Here is a 19723-nt window from a genome sequence, read left to right as displayed (position 1 = left end):
AACACAAACTTAATGGTGAGGTAAGAGTATTCCCAAAACACTTAAGCTGTAGGGGCGTCTGTGTGGCTTCATGGGTTAAGCATCTGCCATTGGCTCAGGTCAAGATCCTAGGGTCTTGAGATTGAGTCCTTGTGGGGTTCCCTGCTCAGTGGGGAGTCTGCTTCTCCTTCTCCCTGCTTGTGCTCTCTCACTCGCAAATAAATGAAATAAATCTTAAAAATAAAAAAGTCTAAACTGTACAACAGCATTCTTTAACACTGCTAATGAAGTATAAATTCTTCACTGAAATTCTTGTAGTGAACCATTAATTCAACTTCCACAATTTAACTTAAGGAATTAGTCCTCAAAGTAGGAATTTATCCTAAACCTGATAAAACCTCTGCACAGTAAAATCTTTTTACTTATTAAGCTATTAATTAAAATGGCAAATATTGGAATATACTTTTATATGTAACAAAAGACATGGTTAATTACAACAATCCATTTTATAAAATATTGTATAGCAAATATAATTACTTTATGAAGTTTTGTTATAGTAAGGAAAAGAGCACATAGAGCAGCATATTTTTATAGAGCATAATGTTGTGCTATATTAAAAAACACTATGAATAAGACTATCTGTATAAAACTGATAGTCTAAATCCCTGAAAATAATTAAAAATCCAGTATCAAATACATTCTTAAAATATTATTAAAATACAATAATAAACTGGAAAGGAATTAAGGAGTATTCAGAGGCCCCAAAGTATATCAAAGTGGAAACAGAGAGAAATAAGATGAGCCCTAAGGACAGTTTTCACTTTGAGGGCATTTGCTGAGTTTCAATTTTATTAATTTCTTCCTGGAATGCTGGGTGCCAGAGGATAAAGACTCAACCCAGGATAGGTATTTAATAGGAAACCCTCTCTGTAAAGATATTTGTAACATATATAACAAAAGACCAACTTCCAGGGGCACCTGGGTGACTCAGTGGGTTAAAGCCTCTGCCTTCAGCTCGGGTCATGATCCCAGGATCTTGGGATCGAGCCCTACATCCAGCTCTCTGCTCAGCAGGGAGCCTACTTCCCTTCCTCTCTCTCTGCCTGCCTCTCCGCCTACTTGTGATCTGTCAAATAAATAAATAAAATCTTAAAAAAAAAAAAAGACCAACTTCCAAAATATAGCATAAATCTCTACAAGTCAATAAAAAAAGTATGAGCAACCCAGTAAAAATTGGGCAATGGCTTGAACAGGTATTTTTCAGAAGATGAAATATGAAAGACCAAGAAATACTCAAAAAAGAGGCTCAAATATATTAATAATAATAGAAATGCAGATTAGAACCACAGTGAAATACCACTTCTCATCCATCGGACTGGCAAAAATTAAATCTCCCTTGGGGCACCTAGGTGACTCAGTTGGGTAAGCATCTGACTTCAGCTCACGTCATGATCTTGGGGTCCTGGGATGGAGCCTTGAATCAGGCTCCATTTTCAGCGGGGTGTCTGCTTGTCATTTGTGCTCTCTCTCTCTCAAGTAAATAAAATCTCCCAGCATCAGGTACTGGTGAGGATATGAAACAGCCAGAATACAGAATGTTCTTTGAACTCTAGTCTGAGTATAAATAAGTAAAATCATACGGAATTTAAAATGTAAGGTGTACACACCTGTTGACCCCACAATCACAATCCTTGGTATATATTCCAGGGACGCTCTTGAATTTAAAAATGTTCCTATTGGCACCGTTTGTAAATGCAGACTAGAAAAACCCAAATGTCTATCAAATAGCTGGATGACTGAATTTTGCTATAGCCAAGAACGTGAATAAACTTCAGCATCATAATGATGAATTTGAAAAAAATGAAGTGACAGAAGAATACACATACATGAAAATGGGGCACAAACACATAGTAAAAATATTTTAAAAAGGAAGAAAAATAGTAAATAAAAAATTGGACATAATGGTTAATTCTAAGAAGAGGAAAGGACCACACAAGAGAATTCAAAAGTCATGATGTTTACCTTTGAACTTCTGGGTACAAAGCTCTTGGTTTGATCATTATTCCTTATATCATATGCAGACTTTTATAAACATTCCGCTGTACATACTCAATATTAAATAAAAGTAAAATAAATACAATATTTCCTATGGTCTTCTGCAGATAATGATTTTTAAATGTTTCCATATTTTCCAAGTTATTTCTTTATTTTATTTTATTTTGTTTTATTTAAAGATTTTATTTATTTGAGAGAGAGGGGGAGGATCAGAGGGAGAAGCAGACTCCCTGCAGAGCAGGGAGCCCAATAAAGAACTTGATCCTGGAACCCCAGGATCATGACCTGAGCCAAAGGCAGTCATCCAACCAACTGAGCCACCTAGGCACCCCTCAAATTATTTCTAATGTGTACATGCTAATTAAAAAAAAATCTTAATTTTGTTCTTGAAGCATTACCTTTAGGAAGAAGTACCTACCTTTCTAGTTCACTTTCCTTTACTTTGGCTGCCTCCATCATGGCTGACTCTTTAGAAAGTAATTCCTGCATAGTACCCTGGAGTTGTTGTTTGGCTTCAGGGCTGGCTATAGCCCCAAGCTTCTCAGTGAGGTCCTGGATGTCTGTGATTGTGGATTGCAATTCCTCTTGTTTCCAGCCAGGCATCTCCAGTGGTGCTTGTGGATTATCAAGATCTACTTTATGGGACGCAACAATGGCTTCACGGGCAGTCAAGATCCCCATCGCCCTGATGACTGCCTCGTTATAGTGTGTTATACTTTCACAAGCATCATTCAAAACATCCTGGTAAATAGGAGATTAAATGTTTCAACAAAGCTGTCAAACTTTGAGGATTTTTATCATCCTTGAGTTTTTATAGTGCATTCGTAATATGTCTGGGTCTTATAAGGGTTAGCATCTCTTACTTTTAATTTGACAATATTACACTAGTATTTTTGCTTGCATAAAGAAAAATTATTTCTGGATTTGCTAAGAAATCTGCCCTAAATTCAAAAATACATCTCATGAATCATGTCTGACAATATATATTCCTGTCCTAGAACTCTTCTGTTACACAATGAATTAAATAAAACAACGGGATATATTTAATATATATAACTTTAACAAATGTTGTTAGGAGGGGAGATTAAAGAAAACACACACACAAAAACCCAGATTTCTTGTGTTTTATCTTTAGTTTTTTTAAAACTGTATTTATTTTAAGTAATCTCTATACCCAACATGGGACTCAAACTCACAACCCTAAGATCACAACCTGTGCTAAGATCAGGGGTCCGATGTTTAACCAACAAAACCACCCAGGTGCCCCACCCATCTTGTGTTTTTAAATAAATGGTTCCGCCACTAACTTTACTTTTGAGCACATTCCCTAATGTCTCAGACTTTAGCCTTCTCACGGAAATAACAAGTAGCCAAAATAGATAACTTTGAAGGTCCCTTCCAGTCCGGCTCTGATCTATTATTTTGGAGATTTACGTCATCGTTCCTGGAAACTATATTAAAATCAAGTAGAGAAGTACTGACTTTACTCAACATTTGTTAAGTACCAATTTAAAGAACATATTAAGATTCATACTGTGACTTGACTTTATAGCACTTAAATCAATCAAAATATTTCAAAAATATTATCTAATAATTCTTTGGATTTCCCTATTCTATAAATTTCATGCAACAATTCTGAAAACACAGTGAAGGGCATTATACTAAGTACAAGTGTTCCAATAATGCCTAAGCTGTCTATCTTATTATTGCGGAAAAGGAGGGAATTTGTTGGACTCATTCTATAACAGAGGTCAGCAAACTTTTCCCGTAAAGGGTCAGACTAAGTATTTTAGGCTTTACATCCCATCTGGGCTATCACAACTACTCAACCAGGCTGCTCTTGCAGGAAAGCAGCCACAGACATTCTCAAAGAAATGAACACAACCGTGATCCAGTAAAACTTTGTTTACAAAATCAAGCACTGTGGGCAGATTTGGCCCATGAGCCTTCATCTGGTGACCCCTGCTCTAAAATTAGATCTGGATGCAAATCCTGGTTCTGTTAGTGCCGCAAGAGCTGAGAAAATGTTGATACTCTGAACTTAAATTTCCTTATTTTAAAATGGGGCTATTAATAGCAATCACTTCACAGGGTTGCTGTGAGGATTAAAAACAAAGTATTGAGCACGGTGCTTAGACACTGAAAGTTCTAAACAGAGGGGGAGTTATTGTACGTTCTTTTCACTACACCCTATTTCTTCTATTATGCCCCACTAGTTCTAACAAAACAAACAAAACCCAAATTTTGTCTGAGCTCAATAGAGGCTATAAGGGGTATAGAAATAAAGGTGTCACACTCCTCTTTCCCATCTACAAGGCACTGACTGTATTCAGATGTAAAATGAGTTGGGATCATAAGTTAGCCCGTTGCAAGTTTTTTTTTTTTTTTAAAGATTTTATTTATTTATTTGACAGAGAGAGATCACAGGTAGATAGAGAGGCAGGCAGAGAGAGAGAGAGGGAAGCAGGCTCCCTGCCGAGCAGAGAGCCCGATGCGGGACTCGATCCCAGGACCTGAGATCATGACCTGAGCCGAAGGCAGTGGCTTAACCCACTGAGCCACCCAGGCGCCCCCCGTTGCAAGTTTTTAAAATGACTATTCCATGGGGGAATGTTCATGCAGAACCTGGAACTTCTTAAGAAGCTACTAACACACACATACTAACTAGAGTAAAACCTAAAACCATGAAATAAAAAGAAATGCACTAAGGACTGAATTAAGAAAAAAACTTACTGTGCGCCTATCAATGCTTGTATTAACCTGTGTGTGAAGATCTTCAATGTCCCGCAATTTTGTCTCCACATCACAAGCGTCAGAAGAATTTTCATCTCTTTGCTTCTCAGTAAGGGTCACAGCTTTCATGCCATCCATTTCTGCCTGAACTTGCTCTTGAAATGCTTCACAATTTTCCTTTTCATTTTGAATATGTTCAATGTCCAAATTTATAAGTAAAGGCTGCTCTAACTGAGACTTTATCCGATTCAAAACATGTAAGGAATTTTCCAGTTTGTCCTGAAAATCCTTTTCATCCATTTCTTGTGGTTGGGATTTCAGGACTCCGTTTTGGAGAATCTTGTGTATCCTGTCATTTTCTTCAGCATACAGCTTTATTTGGAGTATTTCTTTCTCTTTGAATGAGTCATCAAAGGCCTTACTTTCATTTAATTTCTTTATTATCTCTTGACACAAGCACATGGCCTTCTCAATTCTCCGCTTCAAAATTTGAGCACTGAGCAAACTGCTTTCTGGTGATGTAGGGGGCGTTCCTAATACCGCTTCCGCCCTTTTCTTAATTTGCAGATCCACAGCCCTCAATTTATTTAGTGATGCTTGGTATTTGCCATATGCTGCCATGAAGGTGTCCAGCTGCTTGATTTTTTCTTCAAGTTCCTTCTCTTTTTCAAATACTAGGGCTTGTAACTGGTCAAGCTGGGAACAATCCCAGTTTAGTCCCATGGAGCCGAACACTTCTTTGAGTTTCAGTAGCTGCAGGATACTAGACTGAATACCGGTGAGTCGGTCTTTAAGACCGTAGAGCTCCTCTTTAACATCTTCGTTTACGTCTTGAGTTAGCAGCAGCTCATTGCACTGTACGTGATCAACCTCCTTCTGAAGCACAGAGGCCTTTTCATGGAATTCTCTGTAAAAATGTGTCTTCTGTTCTACTTCATTCCATTTATTTTGAACGAATCTTTGCGTTCTATTGGCTCTCGTCTTAAGATTTTTGAGCTGGTCGTCCAGAAATAATCTTTCAAACACACTTAGATCCTTACAGACGTGCATTTGCTCCTGAAGGTGGGCTGCGATTGCACTCTGTGCCTCCTGCAGTTCCTCCTGAGAACTCGTCAAAGTGGCCTGCTCCTGCTCTAGCTCAGCTTGTGTGGAGGCTGTCCTCATCTTGGGAATGATCAGAGCCTCATTTTCTTGAAGTGAGAGTTGCACCTTCTCTATGACTGCAATTAACCTGTTCCTTTCTTCCAGTTTAAATTCCAATTGCTGTGACCTTTCTGTCGATTTTAAAATTAGCATCTGGTATTGGTTCTGTATGTCCTGTAGGATGTGATTTAAATCATTGCTCTCACCCGCCATAAGGTTGGGAATATTATTTTTGACCTCTTCAACCAATGACTCCACGGCCTGCTGCTTCTCCAAGATGCCGTCGTGGGTCACCTTGCATTTTCTGATCTGTGACAGAATGTCATCCGGGAGAAGGGAAATGGCGGGAGTGAGTTCACCTAGCAGATTCTTGACCCACAGCATAATCTCTTTCATCTTGTTCCTTATTTCGTACTTCTCGATCTGATTTTCCACCTGGGTGTTTAATGGCTCCGAGGCTTCTAACTGCTTCTGCAAGTTATCCACTGCACCTTCCAAAGTATTTTTTTCTTTTTCTCCCCAAATCCTCTTCATCTGAAATTCAGCTCGCCCCTTTAAAACAGAAAATTGATGCTGGATGGTCTGGAGTTCAGCGGCCAAGGCAACCAGGTGTGCGCTCCCCCCTTCTTCTTCCGGAGAGTTCAGCCCAAACTGTAGGCGCTGCTGCTGCTGCTGCAGAGAAGAGCCCAGGTCTTGGATCTCACTCATGAGGACTGTGAACTCCTCGTGCACCACTGCTTGCTGAGAATACTTCTTCTGAGCCCGCTGTTTCACCTGCTCCCAGCTCTGTGCAAGTTGCTTGATCTGGCTTTCTAATAACTTCTTATCCATGTCGGTCAGACACTTTGGTAAGTTTTCCCATTCGATTTTCATCTTGCTTAAAGAACCTTTCTCTTTTTCGACCGATGCTAGGAATTTTTTAATTTTGTCCAGATAGGCTGCACTGTCTAGGGGTCCCCTAGAAAGAGAAAAACAAACAGAACTTGTTAATACTTATTACATACCAACATGAGGTTAGAGGTCATTAAAAGAAATGAGTTCTTTGAATTCTCAGAAGAGACGATTAGGTCGTCTCTAAGAGCACTCCGTCCTAAATATAAAAATCAGAATCTAGTTTAGTGTGGCTCTCGATTAGTCTATGACAATGTAGAAAGCTCACCTGTAAGGTATGCTTCATAAAAATAGAGAACCACAGGAAAGGAGTGAAGAGAGAAGGGGAACAATGTCTGTAAAAGGACTCTGAACTGTGAAGGACTTGCACAAGGCTGAGTCTAGGACTAAATCCAGCCAGGTCACTATTATTTTGCCAACAATAATGACTAAGAGGGTATAATCATCAGGCTAGTCTTTTGAATATAAAATTGTTTCCTCAAAAGGAGATCATTGGAAGTAAACTGCATTAAGGCAAAACTATAAAATCAACCTTTGTAATGGTGGGAAAACATTTACACAGTAAGATTCTATCTACAACCATTTGCTATTATTTTCAAAGCCAAAAGGAGCATATATATATATATACACATATATATATATATATATATAAAGAAATCATTAGGATAGATATATATTCAGTATGTTCCAAACTATTTAAGCCAATTATGGTGATACTCAGCAACTGCAAACATAGAATATTTCTTTCCACCCCACATTTTAGGATAAACTCTTGAAAAAAAGTGTGCTGAATTCCATAGAATTTAAATCTATTTGGCAGAATTTCCTGTGAATTAATTGTTTAACAAATTATTTGTAAAATGAATATGATTTAATTGTACAATCAATACAAATAATATAAAATTTATTGGACAAAATGGACAATTTTCTTCAATGGCTCCCATATGGAATTAATTTCATACTGTAGTATTAAAATCATAATATCCTTTCACAGTATAAATTCTTAAGACTCGGGGCCTGTCTATGGTAGTGAAGCCTATGCTTGAATAAAAAGAATGCAAGTCCTCAATCCTTTTTTTTAAATATTTATTTTATTTTAGAGAGAGAGAGCGCACGCATGGGATGGGGTTGGGGAGGGGGGGGGGCGGTGAACAGGGGACAGATGGTGAGAAATCCTGAAGCAAACAGACTCCCGGCTGAGTGCAGAACCTGTTTCGGGCTGAATACTCAGGGCCCTGAGATCATAATCTGAGCAAAAACCAAGAGCTATACACTCAACAACTAAGCCACCCAGGAGCCCCCACAGGTCCTAAATTCTTATACTTACACTTTTAGACTTTCCTTCTCTGTCAACAAGGCTTTCACTGAGGTTTCAACTGAAGCAAGGTGTTCCTGAAAATCATTAAGGAGATAATATTGGCTTTCTTTATTTTTCTTCAAAGTCCGAAGTTCCTGAAGCAGATGGTCCAAGTGGTACACAGAATGTCCTGCGTTGTGAAGAACCAAGGGACTTGTTTCTGCTTTATCGAGACACTCCGTTTGTTCTAGTGGCTCAATGGCTGTTTTCTTTGCTTCCAACTGGGCATATAATTCCTAAACACAAGTCAAGGAAATCAGTAAATACATACTTACTCATTTACCCATTAATATTTTCTTTCCAATAACACATTCTATCCCAAAAATGGGCTTTATTTTTTTTTTTAAAGATTTTATTTATTTATTTGACAGAGAGAAATCACAAGTAGACAGAGAGGCAGGCAGAGAGAGAGAGAGAGGGAAGCAGGCACCCCGCTGAGCAGAGAGCCCGATGCGGGACTCGATCCCAGGACCCTGAGATCATGACCTGAGCCGAAGGCAGAGGCTTAACCCACTGAGCCAGCCAGGCGCCCCCAAAAATGGGCTTTAAATATATCATTTGTACACACAGAAACTAAGGTGCTGACATTTAAAAGATTTTTACCACTAGAATCATGTTAAAATCTAGACTGAAACTCAGAATTGGTCTAGGATTTAATAGCAATTAGATCTCCCTATTGTGTGAAAAGGTTTTGCAATGTCTGCAGGAAGATTTATCATATTTTTAGATTGTTCTAGATTTATATGCACTCCATTTATATACATCCTTTATGTATATCTTATTTTTTTTATTCACACACATCACTCTTTCCCATTTTAAATACATGTTTACAGTCATGTAAACTCAGCTAGAATTGTAGGGGTCTTTAAAAACATGGCCAGGTATTGGACTTTTAAGATTACACAGCTATAAACATATAAATATATAAACATAGCTATGTAAGCACAGCTGTAAAAATGAAGAAGTATCCCATAATGTTGGTAATCAGGAAAAGTAAACTTGTCAGAATCTGAAGAACACATCTGACAAGGAAGAGGAATGATGTCAGAATTTCCAAATTCTGTTACTGAATAAGTAAGTTTTTAGGAACTTCATGAAAAAGACTAATGTTCATTAAACTCTTCCACTTTTTAAATGGAAAGATTTATACAACTTACTGATTAGTACATAATTATATAGTTACCAAATTGATCATCAGGCAAAGGTTAAATAAGACTTTTCATTCTGTGCAAGCAAGTTTCTGGTAATTAAAATATATTGTATTGCACTGGATAAATGATGCAATCATGTTGTCAGTGTTTTTCTTGTTTTCATACCTCTATCTCCTTTAATTGTTCATTTCTTAACATAACATCTAATTCTAAAGGTTGATTTTGCAGCTCATTGACTTTGTGCTCATCTTCAGTGTTTTTCATGCTTTCTTGAACATCCAGAGAAAGTTGTTTTGACAAAACCACTTCTACAGTTGAATTCTGAAAACATAAAAAGATTAATTGCTGAATAGTCTACCTTACAAATAAATAATTTTTCTTTCTCTGGGTGAAAACATTCCAGTTCCTTATTTACTTAGATTATTTACTTAGATTAAAGACTTTTCAAAAGTATCACTGGGCATTATCAAAGATGATTCTTCCATACAATATTTAATTGCCTTTATTGGTATCCCACACAAAAAAACCAAAAAACCCACAACAACCCTTTTTGGCAAGACAGCATAGGATCTATGATTATGTTGTGAGGCATAATCTAGTCCTAAGGAAAGAAAACAGATACAGAAAAAAAACAAAAGTTCCAAAGTTTATGCTTAGTATTCACTATGATGCAGAGGACAGGGCAAGTAAGAGACGTTCAACGTTACTATGGGTAGTTTAAAACAGTAAGTGGACAGACGGCAGAAACACCAAGATTTCATGGTATTAAGAATGAATTATGCCTTACACCAGTTCATAGGAAGAACTCCAAGCTGGGTAAGGCAGGTCATACATGCAGTAATGTGATCTTTTCTGAAAACCACAAGAACTTGACTTTCTCATAGGGTACAAAGAGACTGCACCAGCATTCACTGATTCATGCTTCGGACAAATATTTGTTGAGTATATGCATGAACCAGGTGCCATGTCCAAAATGGTAAAAAAGATTTCCGTTATTTTGCGAAGGTATTAGTTTTTATTTTTCAGTTGCTACATAAATGAAATACCATTTAATTTTGTCATATACTTTCATGTTAGTAACATCCGTAGCAAGTCCATAAATAAGATGTGTCCACCTCCCCCAACAAGGTAGAAACTGTTGTACAAATGCTACGTGGATAGCACTGCAGACTGTTAACAGTAAGGGTAACTGGGTAAGAGATACATGCAAACTTTCTGTACCATCTCTGCAACTGTTTTCTTTCTGTACAATCTCTGCATCTGTTTTCCATCAATGTAAAACTACCCTAAAGTTAAAAGATTATATAAATGAAACAGATGTACGGAGGTGTATGTGTCTGGAGCTTCACCGAAACTAAAGGTAAGAAAATTCAGCTGACCAGTGTTAACTGATTTCAACATAGTTGGCACTTAGCACAAGTCACTTCTTTTTTTTTTTTTTTTAAAGATTTTATTTATTTATTTGACAGACAGAGATCACAAGTAGGCAGAGAGGCAGGCAGAGAGAGAGAGGAGGAAGCAGGCTCCCTGCGGAGCAGAGAGCCCGATGTGGGGCTCGATCCCAGGACCCTGGGATCATGACCCGAGCTGAAGGCAGAGGCTTTAACCCGCTGAGCCACCCAGGCGCCCCAAGTCACTTCTTTAAAAGGCTACAAAGGATTAAAATGATCTTACACATTTCCTCTATTCCCAACAATTTATTCATGCAAGACTATAGCTACAAATTTACAGGAAGACAGTATCTCAGGAGGAAGGATCCAGGAAGAGAGCATGAGGGGTCACACCACAGGCTCCAGCAGCCTATGGGGCTCCCTGCCAGGAGCCACAATCACCGGGGGTGGACGCATGCCTCCCCCTTGACTTGATGGTTATTGTTCCTTATAGTACCCCCCCCCACACACACACACGCAATCCACCTACAGAATAAGAAAGAGTGCCAGAGGTAAAGTCTGAGCCATTAGACCCTAGGAAGACTTTACGTAGGATTAATCATCCACTAAGAATTCAGAGCCCTTGGTCTATCATACCTCATAAACCACTGACTTGAGGACTAGCAACAATTTGCCACTTGTAATCTGCCTTTCGAGGTCAGAGAGAGCATTCTGAAAAACCTGAAATCACCCCAAAACAACACTTGTTTACCACCTCCAAAAGCCATATCTACCTTGGCAGAAAATCCAACAGAGTCCCTCAAACGATAGGTAACATTCCCTTGCACACGGCACATGTCAGAGAAGTTGGAACACAGACTCTAGGTTCTGACTGGCTCCTGGAAAGATTCTTTTGAAACCAGTCATCCTCTGCTCGGCACTCTTGACTCTGTTTTTAGTTTTGATTTTGCAGTTCATTTGAACGATTTTATTTTAAATATATGATATTTCAAACATCGTTAGAAGAACAAAATAAAACCTACAGTCATTAACCATGATACAGATATAAGTAATGTAATTTTCCAAATCACAAATACAATTTAAAATTCGATCTTCATCCCTCTTTCATCTCTTCCTCCTCAGAAATAACCACTATCCTAAAATACATGCATACATTTTTAAAAAATATTTATTTACTTAAGTAATCTCTACTCCCAAGATGGGGCTCAAACTCATGACCCCAAGATTAAGAATCACACCCTCTTCTGACTGAGCTGCTCAGGCGCCCCACACATGCATTTTTATACCTTTACTACATATATTAGTATTCATACAGTATTGTTTAATATGTTTTAATTTTTATAAAACTGGAATCATGTATTACCATTTTATAACTTGTTTTCCTTTTTCCACTAGGCAGTATGTTTTGGGATTTATTCATAGGGACAGATACAAATCTGGTACAGTCGGGGCACCTGGGTGGCTCAGTGGGTTAAGCCTCTGCCTTCAGCTCAGGTCATGATCTCAGGGTCCTGGGATCGAGCCCCACATCAGGCTCTCTGCTCAGCGGGGAGCCTGCTTCCTCCTCTCTCTCTCTCTGCCTGCCTCTCTGCTTACTCGTGATCTCTCTCTGTCAAATAAATAAATCTTTAAAAAAAAACAAACAAATCTGGTACAGTCATTTTCGCTTTGTATACTGTTCTCCTGTCTGCATGAACACGACTTATTTATCTGTAGGCTTCTGTGAACATAGTATTATTCCCAGTTGTTCTTATTAGAGATATTGGTCTGATAAACACCTTCGAATAGGCCCTTTTGCACGTCTCTGTGAGTTTCTTGGGGATATTTTCTAGAACTAAAATTATTCCTTTTGATTATCAATAGGTGTTGATTTGTTCTGAATTATAGTTTTTACTCCCATCAGCATAGTAAAAGAATTCAAATTTTCCCTAATCCTCTCTGATATTTGGTGCTAACAGACCCTAATTTCTACCAATATATTGGATGTGAAATTGATACCATTGTTGTTTTACTGAACTTCTCTGGATGCTAAAAGACTGAGCTACTCTCCTAGAAGAAAACATGGGCAGTAAGCTCTTTGACACAGGTCTTGGCAATAATTTTTTTTGACCAGTCTCCTCAGGCAAAGGCAACAAAAACTAAAAACAAATGGGACTACATCAAACTAAAAAGCTGTTGCACAGCTAATGAAATCATCAACAAGACAAAAAGGCAACCAACTGAATGGGAGAAGATATTTGCAAGTCATATACCTGATAACAGATTAACAGCCAAAATATACATGGAATTTAAACCATTTATTATTTAAAAAAAAAAAAACAAACAACCTGATTTAAAAATGGGCAGAGGACTTGAATGCATATTTTTTTTCCAAAGAAGACATACAGATGGCCAACAGGCAAAAGAAAGATATTCACCATCACTACTCATCGGGTAAATGCTAATCAAAATCAAAATCACCATATTAGGGGTACCTGGGTGGCTCAGTGGGTTAAAGCATCTGCCTTCAGCTCAGGTCATGATCCCAGAGTCCTGGGATCGAGCCCTGCATCAGGCTGCCTGCTCCCTCCTCTCTCTCTCTGCCTGCCTCTCTGCCTACTTGTGATTTCTGTCTGTCAAATAAATAAATAAAATCTTAAAAAAAAAAATCACCACATTACTCGGCCATCAAAAAAACCTGAAATCTTTGCAATGATGTGGATGGAACTAGAGAAGAACCATATGGAACATCAATAAATAAAAAAATTAGTCATTAAAATTAAGATTGCTCTGGACAAGTTAAGCAGCAAACTTAAACTGAAGAGAATTAGTTATCTAAAATATATGGCTGAGGAAATTACCCATAATCCAACACAGAGTTGTAAAGACATGGAAAATAGGAAAGAAAGTTTAAGAGACCTAGAAGATGTACTGAGAGTGAGATGGTCTAACACAAGCCTGAATGGAGTTGTAGGAGGAAAGAGTAGAGAAAATAAAATAAAAGCAAGCCTGGGAATTTTCCAGAATTGAGGGAAAATATGAATCTTGAGTTTTGGAAAGTACAGAGAGCCTTGAATAAGCTAAACAATAAGTCACCAAAGCCAAATAAGTCACTAAAGCCAAAATGAAGTATCTCAAAAGCAACCAGACTAAAAATAATTATGTTGACAATAAATTTTTCAATACTGAAAGCCAGGAATAGCATCTGTACAGGGCTGGGAGAAAGACAGTTATTTACCTGTACTTTGATACCCAGCTGAACTGTCATTCTGGAGTGAGGCAAAATACTTGAATTTTTCTAACAAAGACTGAATTTATCACAAAACTCACACAGAAACACATTACAGAACTTAAATGTGAAGAAAAAAATGTTAAAGCCTTTGCAAGAAAATATAAAGAATATTTTTATGTTCTCAGAGTAGAAGACATTCTTAATACTTAATAATCTTAATAATAGAAGACATTCTTAAGCAAACCCTGAAAACAGAACCCAAAACAGGAAATGTTTGATGCATGTGACATTAAACTCAGGCACCTATGTGACTCAATCTGTTAAGTGTCTGCCTTCGTCTCAGGTCATGATCCCAGGGTACTGGAATCAAGCCCCACATCAGGCTTCCTGCTCAATTTTTAAGGTTAAAAAACTTAAAGTGGAAAATGACCATTCTCTCAAAAGCCTGGCTGAGTTATATCACCAGCTATGTTTAATTTTTAAAGAAATGCTACTTTTTTCAACCACATATCTTTCCTTAGAGTTTGGCCTGTTTGCAAAAGAAATAGGAAGTGAGAGAAAGAGTATCATCAACTCTCCTTAAGGGCAGGGGCATGATATTTTCATCTATATGTGCCTTAATTCACAAAGTAAACCTTCTTCGTTCACATTTAAAACAATGGGCTTTACGTAATGGAACTCCATGTCTGGCTTAGCAAACAAATAAAAACAGCCAACAGAAGAAAGCCTGGCACCAGCTCCGCTATCCCCTGCCTCGTCAGGGACAGGGGCCCCATGGCTATAATAATTCTGGGAAAGTGAGAAGCGAAAATCTATCACCTGTAACCTGCTAACCGTAGGACAGTATCATAAAGCCTAGAGGATATATTTCTTTCTTCTCTAAAGCATCCCAACATGAAGCAGCGAAAAACAATTTAAAGATAAACATGATCACCACCACCAGTGCCACACCGAAAGGCAGATCAACACAGTCTCAGCGGCTGCCTCTCTGTGCCAGCGTCATGTCTACAATGTTAGCGTGACCTGTCAGGCACCTGTGATTTAGCCAGACTCGCCCACCTCTCAGGGCCCCGCTCTGTCACTCTTCTCTGCCTCCACCCTCTCTTTCATCCCTTCTAACTCCTCATGCTCTCTCCCACCACAAGAGGAAATTCTATTTTCTCTGTCAAAAATTCTCCCAACAGCCAGCCCTAAGCTCTGTTAACTCCAACTCACCCTTCAGGTCTCCATTCAAATGCTGTCTCCTTAGAGAAGCTCTGACTACAACTCAGGTCAGACTCCTTTGCTACAGACTAGAAGACTAGTTCTTCTTTCACTCTGTTTCAGTCATCAGGCTCTCATTAGTTAATTAGCTGATTAATATATGCCTCCTCCTCTAGACTAGAAGCTCAGTGAGAATACAGACCACGCCTCTTTTTGCTCCCCATTGAACCCTCATTGTCTGCTCAATAAATTTGTACCGAATGGATGTGTAGATGAAATCATAATGGGCAAAAAATAAGAGAATTTTATTTAGTTTTTGTTTGTTAAGATGAATCACCTGTGGGTTTTAAGGCAGAGTAGAAAGAAACTGGGGGGGGCGCCTGGGTGGCTCAGTGGGTTAAGCCGCTGCCTTCCGCTCAGGTCATGATCTCAGGGTCCTGGGATCGAGTCCCGCATCGGGCTCTCTGCTCAGCGGAGGGCCTGCTTCCCTTCCTCTCTCTCTGCCTGCCTCTCTTGTGATTTCTCTCTATCAAATAAATAAATAAAATCTTTAAAAAAAAAAAAAAGAAAGAAAGAAACTGGGGATCTGCCAATCTAGCTCTTGTTGGCCAGACACCTGCTAGGAATGAGAGCAATAGGCTTTGGCTGGGTTTACTGAGAGTAGAGAAGATTCAAAATAGACCCAAGAACTCAATAAAGGTTCACGGAGTCTGACAGTATATTAGAATATTAGGCCTCAATTAACAACCCACACAATGCATTCAAGAAAATGGTGAGGGTAAGCCACCAAGCATCAGGCTGGGTAGAGGACATGGGTTCTAGTCCCAGGGCTGCTGGAGTATAAACTCGGCCAATTAACATCTCTGACTTCAATTCCCTCACCTGAAACACAAGGGTTAGCCTAGAAAGTTTCTAAGGTCCCTCAGCCTATAAGATTTCAGGACTTGGGAACATCTTCTCCAATGTACACTGCTCAAAGATGTCAACACCACATACACTATCTAAGTCACTTGTCCTGTAAAGGAAGAAATCTTACATTACGAAAAATACCTCCAGAGTAAGAAGCAAGATTTGTATATTTGTACACAGGCCAAAACCAGCAAAGTAGTACACTTCCAGACAGAGCTGGCATGTGGCCCAACTATGTGTTCTATTAACAAAATTTTTTTTTACTGAATTATCAGGATAACACCAAAAACAGACATCATTTACCCCAGGACTGAAAGCTCTTTATCTTGGAAGTGGTTTTCCCTGACGCTACCAGGTTTCTGGTCACTCACCCTCAGCTGGACACCTGACATGTTTTCCCTGTATCTGTGACTATCTACTTTCCAGAATTTCTCTGCGAATGCCTTCTTAAACACTGAAATGATAAATGCTCAGGAATTTTTGAAAAGAAAAAACAACTCAGATATACTAACAATTACACCTAATGACGAGGAATTAAAAGAAGTAATTATAGGCAAAAGGTTGTTTTAGGAGCAATTACGTCACGCAGGTTGACACTGGGCAAGAAAGAGCCTCTAATACCAGTTAATGTGTAATGCTGCTTTATGAGTTTTTAGAAGAATAACAAACTATGAATGTATTACTTTCCTTTTTCTTCTTATCATTTCCCGTTACAGACACCTCAAATCTGAAGGGATTAGTCAGTCTTCACTTTTTACCATATCCTAATTTGTTACTTTGTTTCACCTACACAGGAAGGGGAGATAGAAGGCAGTTCTGCCTCTTTATATTTAAGAACTCTTAGAAAGTCACTTCTATAAAAATATCCAGGATGATATTGGATCATAAGCACCCATATCCTTCAGTTGACATGCTGTAATTTCTTTTGCCTCCAGGTTTCCCTTAATATTTTGTTATTAAAGAAAAAGTCAACCAAAGGCCCAGATCTAAGTTACCGCCTAGATTTCATCTAAAATGAAATTCCTGGAGGGGCGCCTGGGTGGCTCCATCTGTTAAGTGGCTGCCTTCAGCTCAGGTCATGACCCCAGGGTCCTGGGATAGAGTCACATCAGGCTCTTGGCTCAGTGGGGAGCCTGCTTCTCTGCCTCCTCTGCCCGCCAATGCTCTCTCTCTCAATCTCTGAAAATTAAATTTTTTTAAAAAATGAAATTCTTGCAACAGACTGAAATACATACATGCTATAATCGCAATTTCTGACAAGTGCAATCACACCTTCAACAAAACCTAAGATCAAATGGAATTTACTAAAGAAAAAAGTAGAAGAAAATAAAACTTCCTAAAAATTTTTCTGGAGGCAATTTTCAAGGATCTGACAAAAGCCCCTGTAGATCTCAAAAAGGCTGTGAAATGAGCATTAATTAGATATTTAGTCACTTAGATTTTTTTAATATTTTAGAAGGTTTTATTTATTTACTTGAGAGAAAAGTGTGTGAGTGAAGCAGGGGACAGGGGCAAAGGGAGAGGGAGAAGACTCCCCGCTGAGCAGGGAGCCTGATGCAGGACTCAATCCCAGGACCCTGGGATCATGACATGAGCTGAGGGCAGCCGCTTAACCTACTGAGCCACCCAGAAGCCCATATTTAGTGTTACATTTTAAACCATGATAACTGATGGCATATTTGAGCAGAATGACTAGCACAAAAGAGGCCTTGATAAGTATTTTTAATTAATTAAATGCTTATTTTCACTATAATAGTTTCTGATTAATCAGACTTACAGTTCAGGAAATGGTGCTTTTATGTTATTTAGAGACTCCTGCTTAAGTCTTTACACTTATGTGTATAAGACACATGTGTCTTATACATGTTCATGCATTCTTTTTTAAGATTTTATTTATTTATTTGACAGACAGATTACAAGTAGGTAGAGAGGTGGGGCGGGCGGGGGGCACGGAAGCAGGCTTCCTGCTGAGCAGAGAGCCCGATGTGGGACTCGATCCCAGGACCCTGGGATCATGACCTGAGCTGAAGGCAGCGGCTTAACCGACTGCGCCACTCAGGTGCCCTGTTTATGCATGTTTTGATCGCCTTTACTAGCTGCTCAACATTAAAACTATTCTTGGTCTTTCACAGTCTAATATTATATAGAATAAAGTAAATACAGCCAGTACTTAAAGAAAATAAAAGCACAGGCAGAGAAAAAAAAAGATTCATATCACAAAAGAATAAAAAGTCATAATAAAATATTTCTAGAGAATTAAAACCACAAACCTCTACCCCAAACCATTCCCCTACCTTAAACTTACTTTTTTTTTTTTTTTAACCTTAAACTTACTTGAAGACTGAAGTACCTTTATCACTTTTTTAGGTTTAAAAGTAGCTTATCAGGATGTCTGGGTGGCTCCATGGATTAAGCCTCTGCCTTTGGCTCAGGTCATGATCTCAGGGTCCTGGGATCGAGCCCCGTGCCAGCTCTCCGCTCAAGGCGGAAGTCTGCTTCCTCCCCACCCCTGCCTGCCTCTCTGACTACTTGTGATCTCTCTGCCTACTTGTCAAATAAATAAAAAAATAAAAGTAGCTTTTCTTCTCCTTCACAAACATGAGTCTTCTGACCATGACACAAGGCATCACAAATCAAATAAAAATTTATATTACAATATATTTGTCTTACATGATTCAATGGAAAAATATTTTAATGAAGTTATCATAAATTATAAATAACTCATCATTCAAGAGCAAGTAAAAACTTAATAAATTATAAAAACTCTTATTATTGGATTATGATTTTTATTTAGTTTTCAATATACTCTACTGTATTTTGGGGGCTCACAGCCAAAATGGGTCTGAGAAGCTAATTTTAAAAGTTATTAAGCAACTCCCTATAGCAACATCATGTATTAGGATAGAAAGCACGCAGGTGTTTGGTTTTTTTTTTTCTTTCTCACTTATCTACTGCTGTTTAATACCGTTAAGAAAGTTTCTTTTATACATACACCTCAGGAGTCGCAGGCATGGGCCCTTCATTCCTTAAGACATTTTCCTTAGTGATATCTAACACTGCTTGTGGGATTTAGTAAGTCTTTTCTCATGGCCAGACAGATGCTCCATTGGCATTTATGGTTTTACACATTTCTAGAGAACACTATCTGGTTCCTATAATCTTCCATGCATTTCTGTTTTGTTTTGTTTTCTAAGATTTTACTTGTTTATTTGAGAGAGAGAGAGAGAGAGAAAGCATGAGCAGGGGGAGGGGGAGAGGGAGAAGCAGACTCCCTGCTGAGCAGGGAGCCCAACCTGGGGATTAATCCCAGGACCCAGAGGTCATGACCCGAGCTGAAGTTAGATGCTTAACTGACTGAGCCACCCAGGTACCTCCATGGACTTCTGTTTTAAGAAGACAACAGAAATGCATATTCTTTTCATTACTTTTGATCACATACTCCATAAAAAGCTGATGAGAACTCACACCTGAATGGTCTAGCCTTAGGCAATGTCCCACTGGACCTTGGACTGTGAGAAGCTGCCTAACAGAAAGACCCTTTCAAATATGGTTTACTGGATGGTTCTCTGTGCCTTTTTCATTTCAGTCTCTACCCTGTGAGAAAGAACTTTAAGATCCATAGGAGAATGAAAACAAAACAGCATTCGTCTTTCTTCTCCCTAGGGAAAATCAGGAGCCTGAATGTTGATATTCTCACACC

The 19723-nt window shown here is 38.6% G+C and overlaps 1 protein-coding gene across 10 annotated transcripts in view; it reads right to left on the bottom strand.

Annotated features, from left to right (window-relative positions):
- The window catches only part of SYNE2 (spectrin repeat containing nuclear envelope protein 2), a 327766-nt gene that overhangs the window by 143292 nt on the left and 164751 nt on the right, over positions 1 to 19723 (bottom strand). For all 10 annotated transcript variants that reach the window (XM_046009418.1, XM_046009420.1, XM_046009424.1 and 7 more), the window contains 4 exons: positions 9475 to 9630; positions 8129 to 8394; positions 4768 to 6868; positions 2453 to 2775 (listed from right to left, as the gene is read on the bottom strand). In XM_046009418.1, the coding sequence (XP_045865374.1) occupies positions 2453 to 2775; positions 4768 to 6868; positions 8129 to 8394; positions 9475 to 9630 (2846 nt within the window). The remainder of the gene's footprint in view (positions 1 to 2452; positions 2776 to 4767; positions 6869 to 8128; positions 8395 to 9474; positions 9631 to 19723) is intronic.

Source organism: Meles meles, chromosome 6, assembly GCF_922984935.1.
Source record: "Meles meles chromosome 6, mMelMel3.1 paternal haplotype, whole genome shotgun sequence".
NCBI classification, from domain to species: Eukaryota; Metazoa; Chordata; class Mammalia; order Carnivora; family Mustelidae; genus Meles; species Meles meles.
The sequence above is the reverse complement of the archived record's forward strand: the minus strand, read 5'-3'. Positions and strand labels throughout refer to the sequence as shown.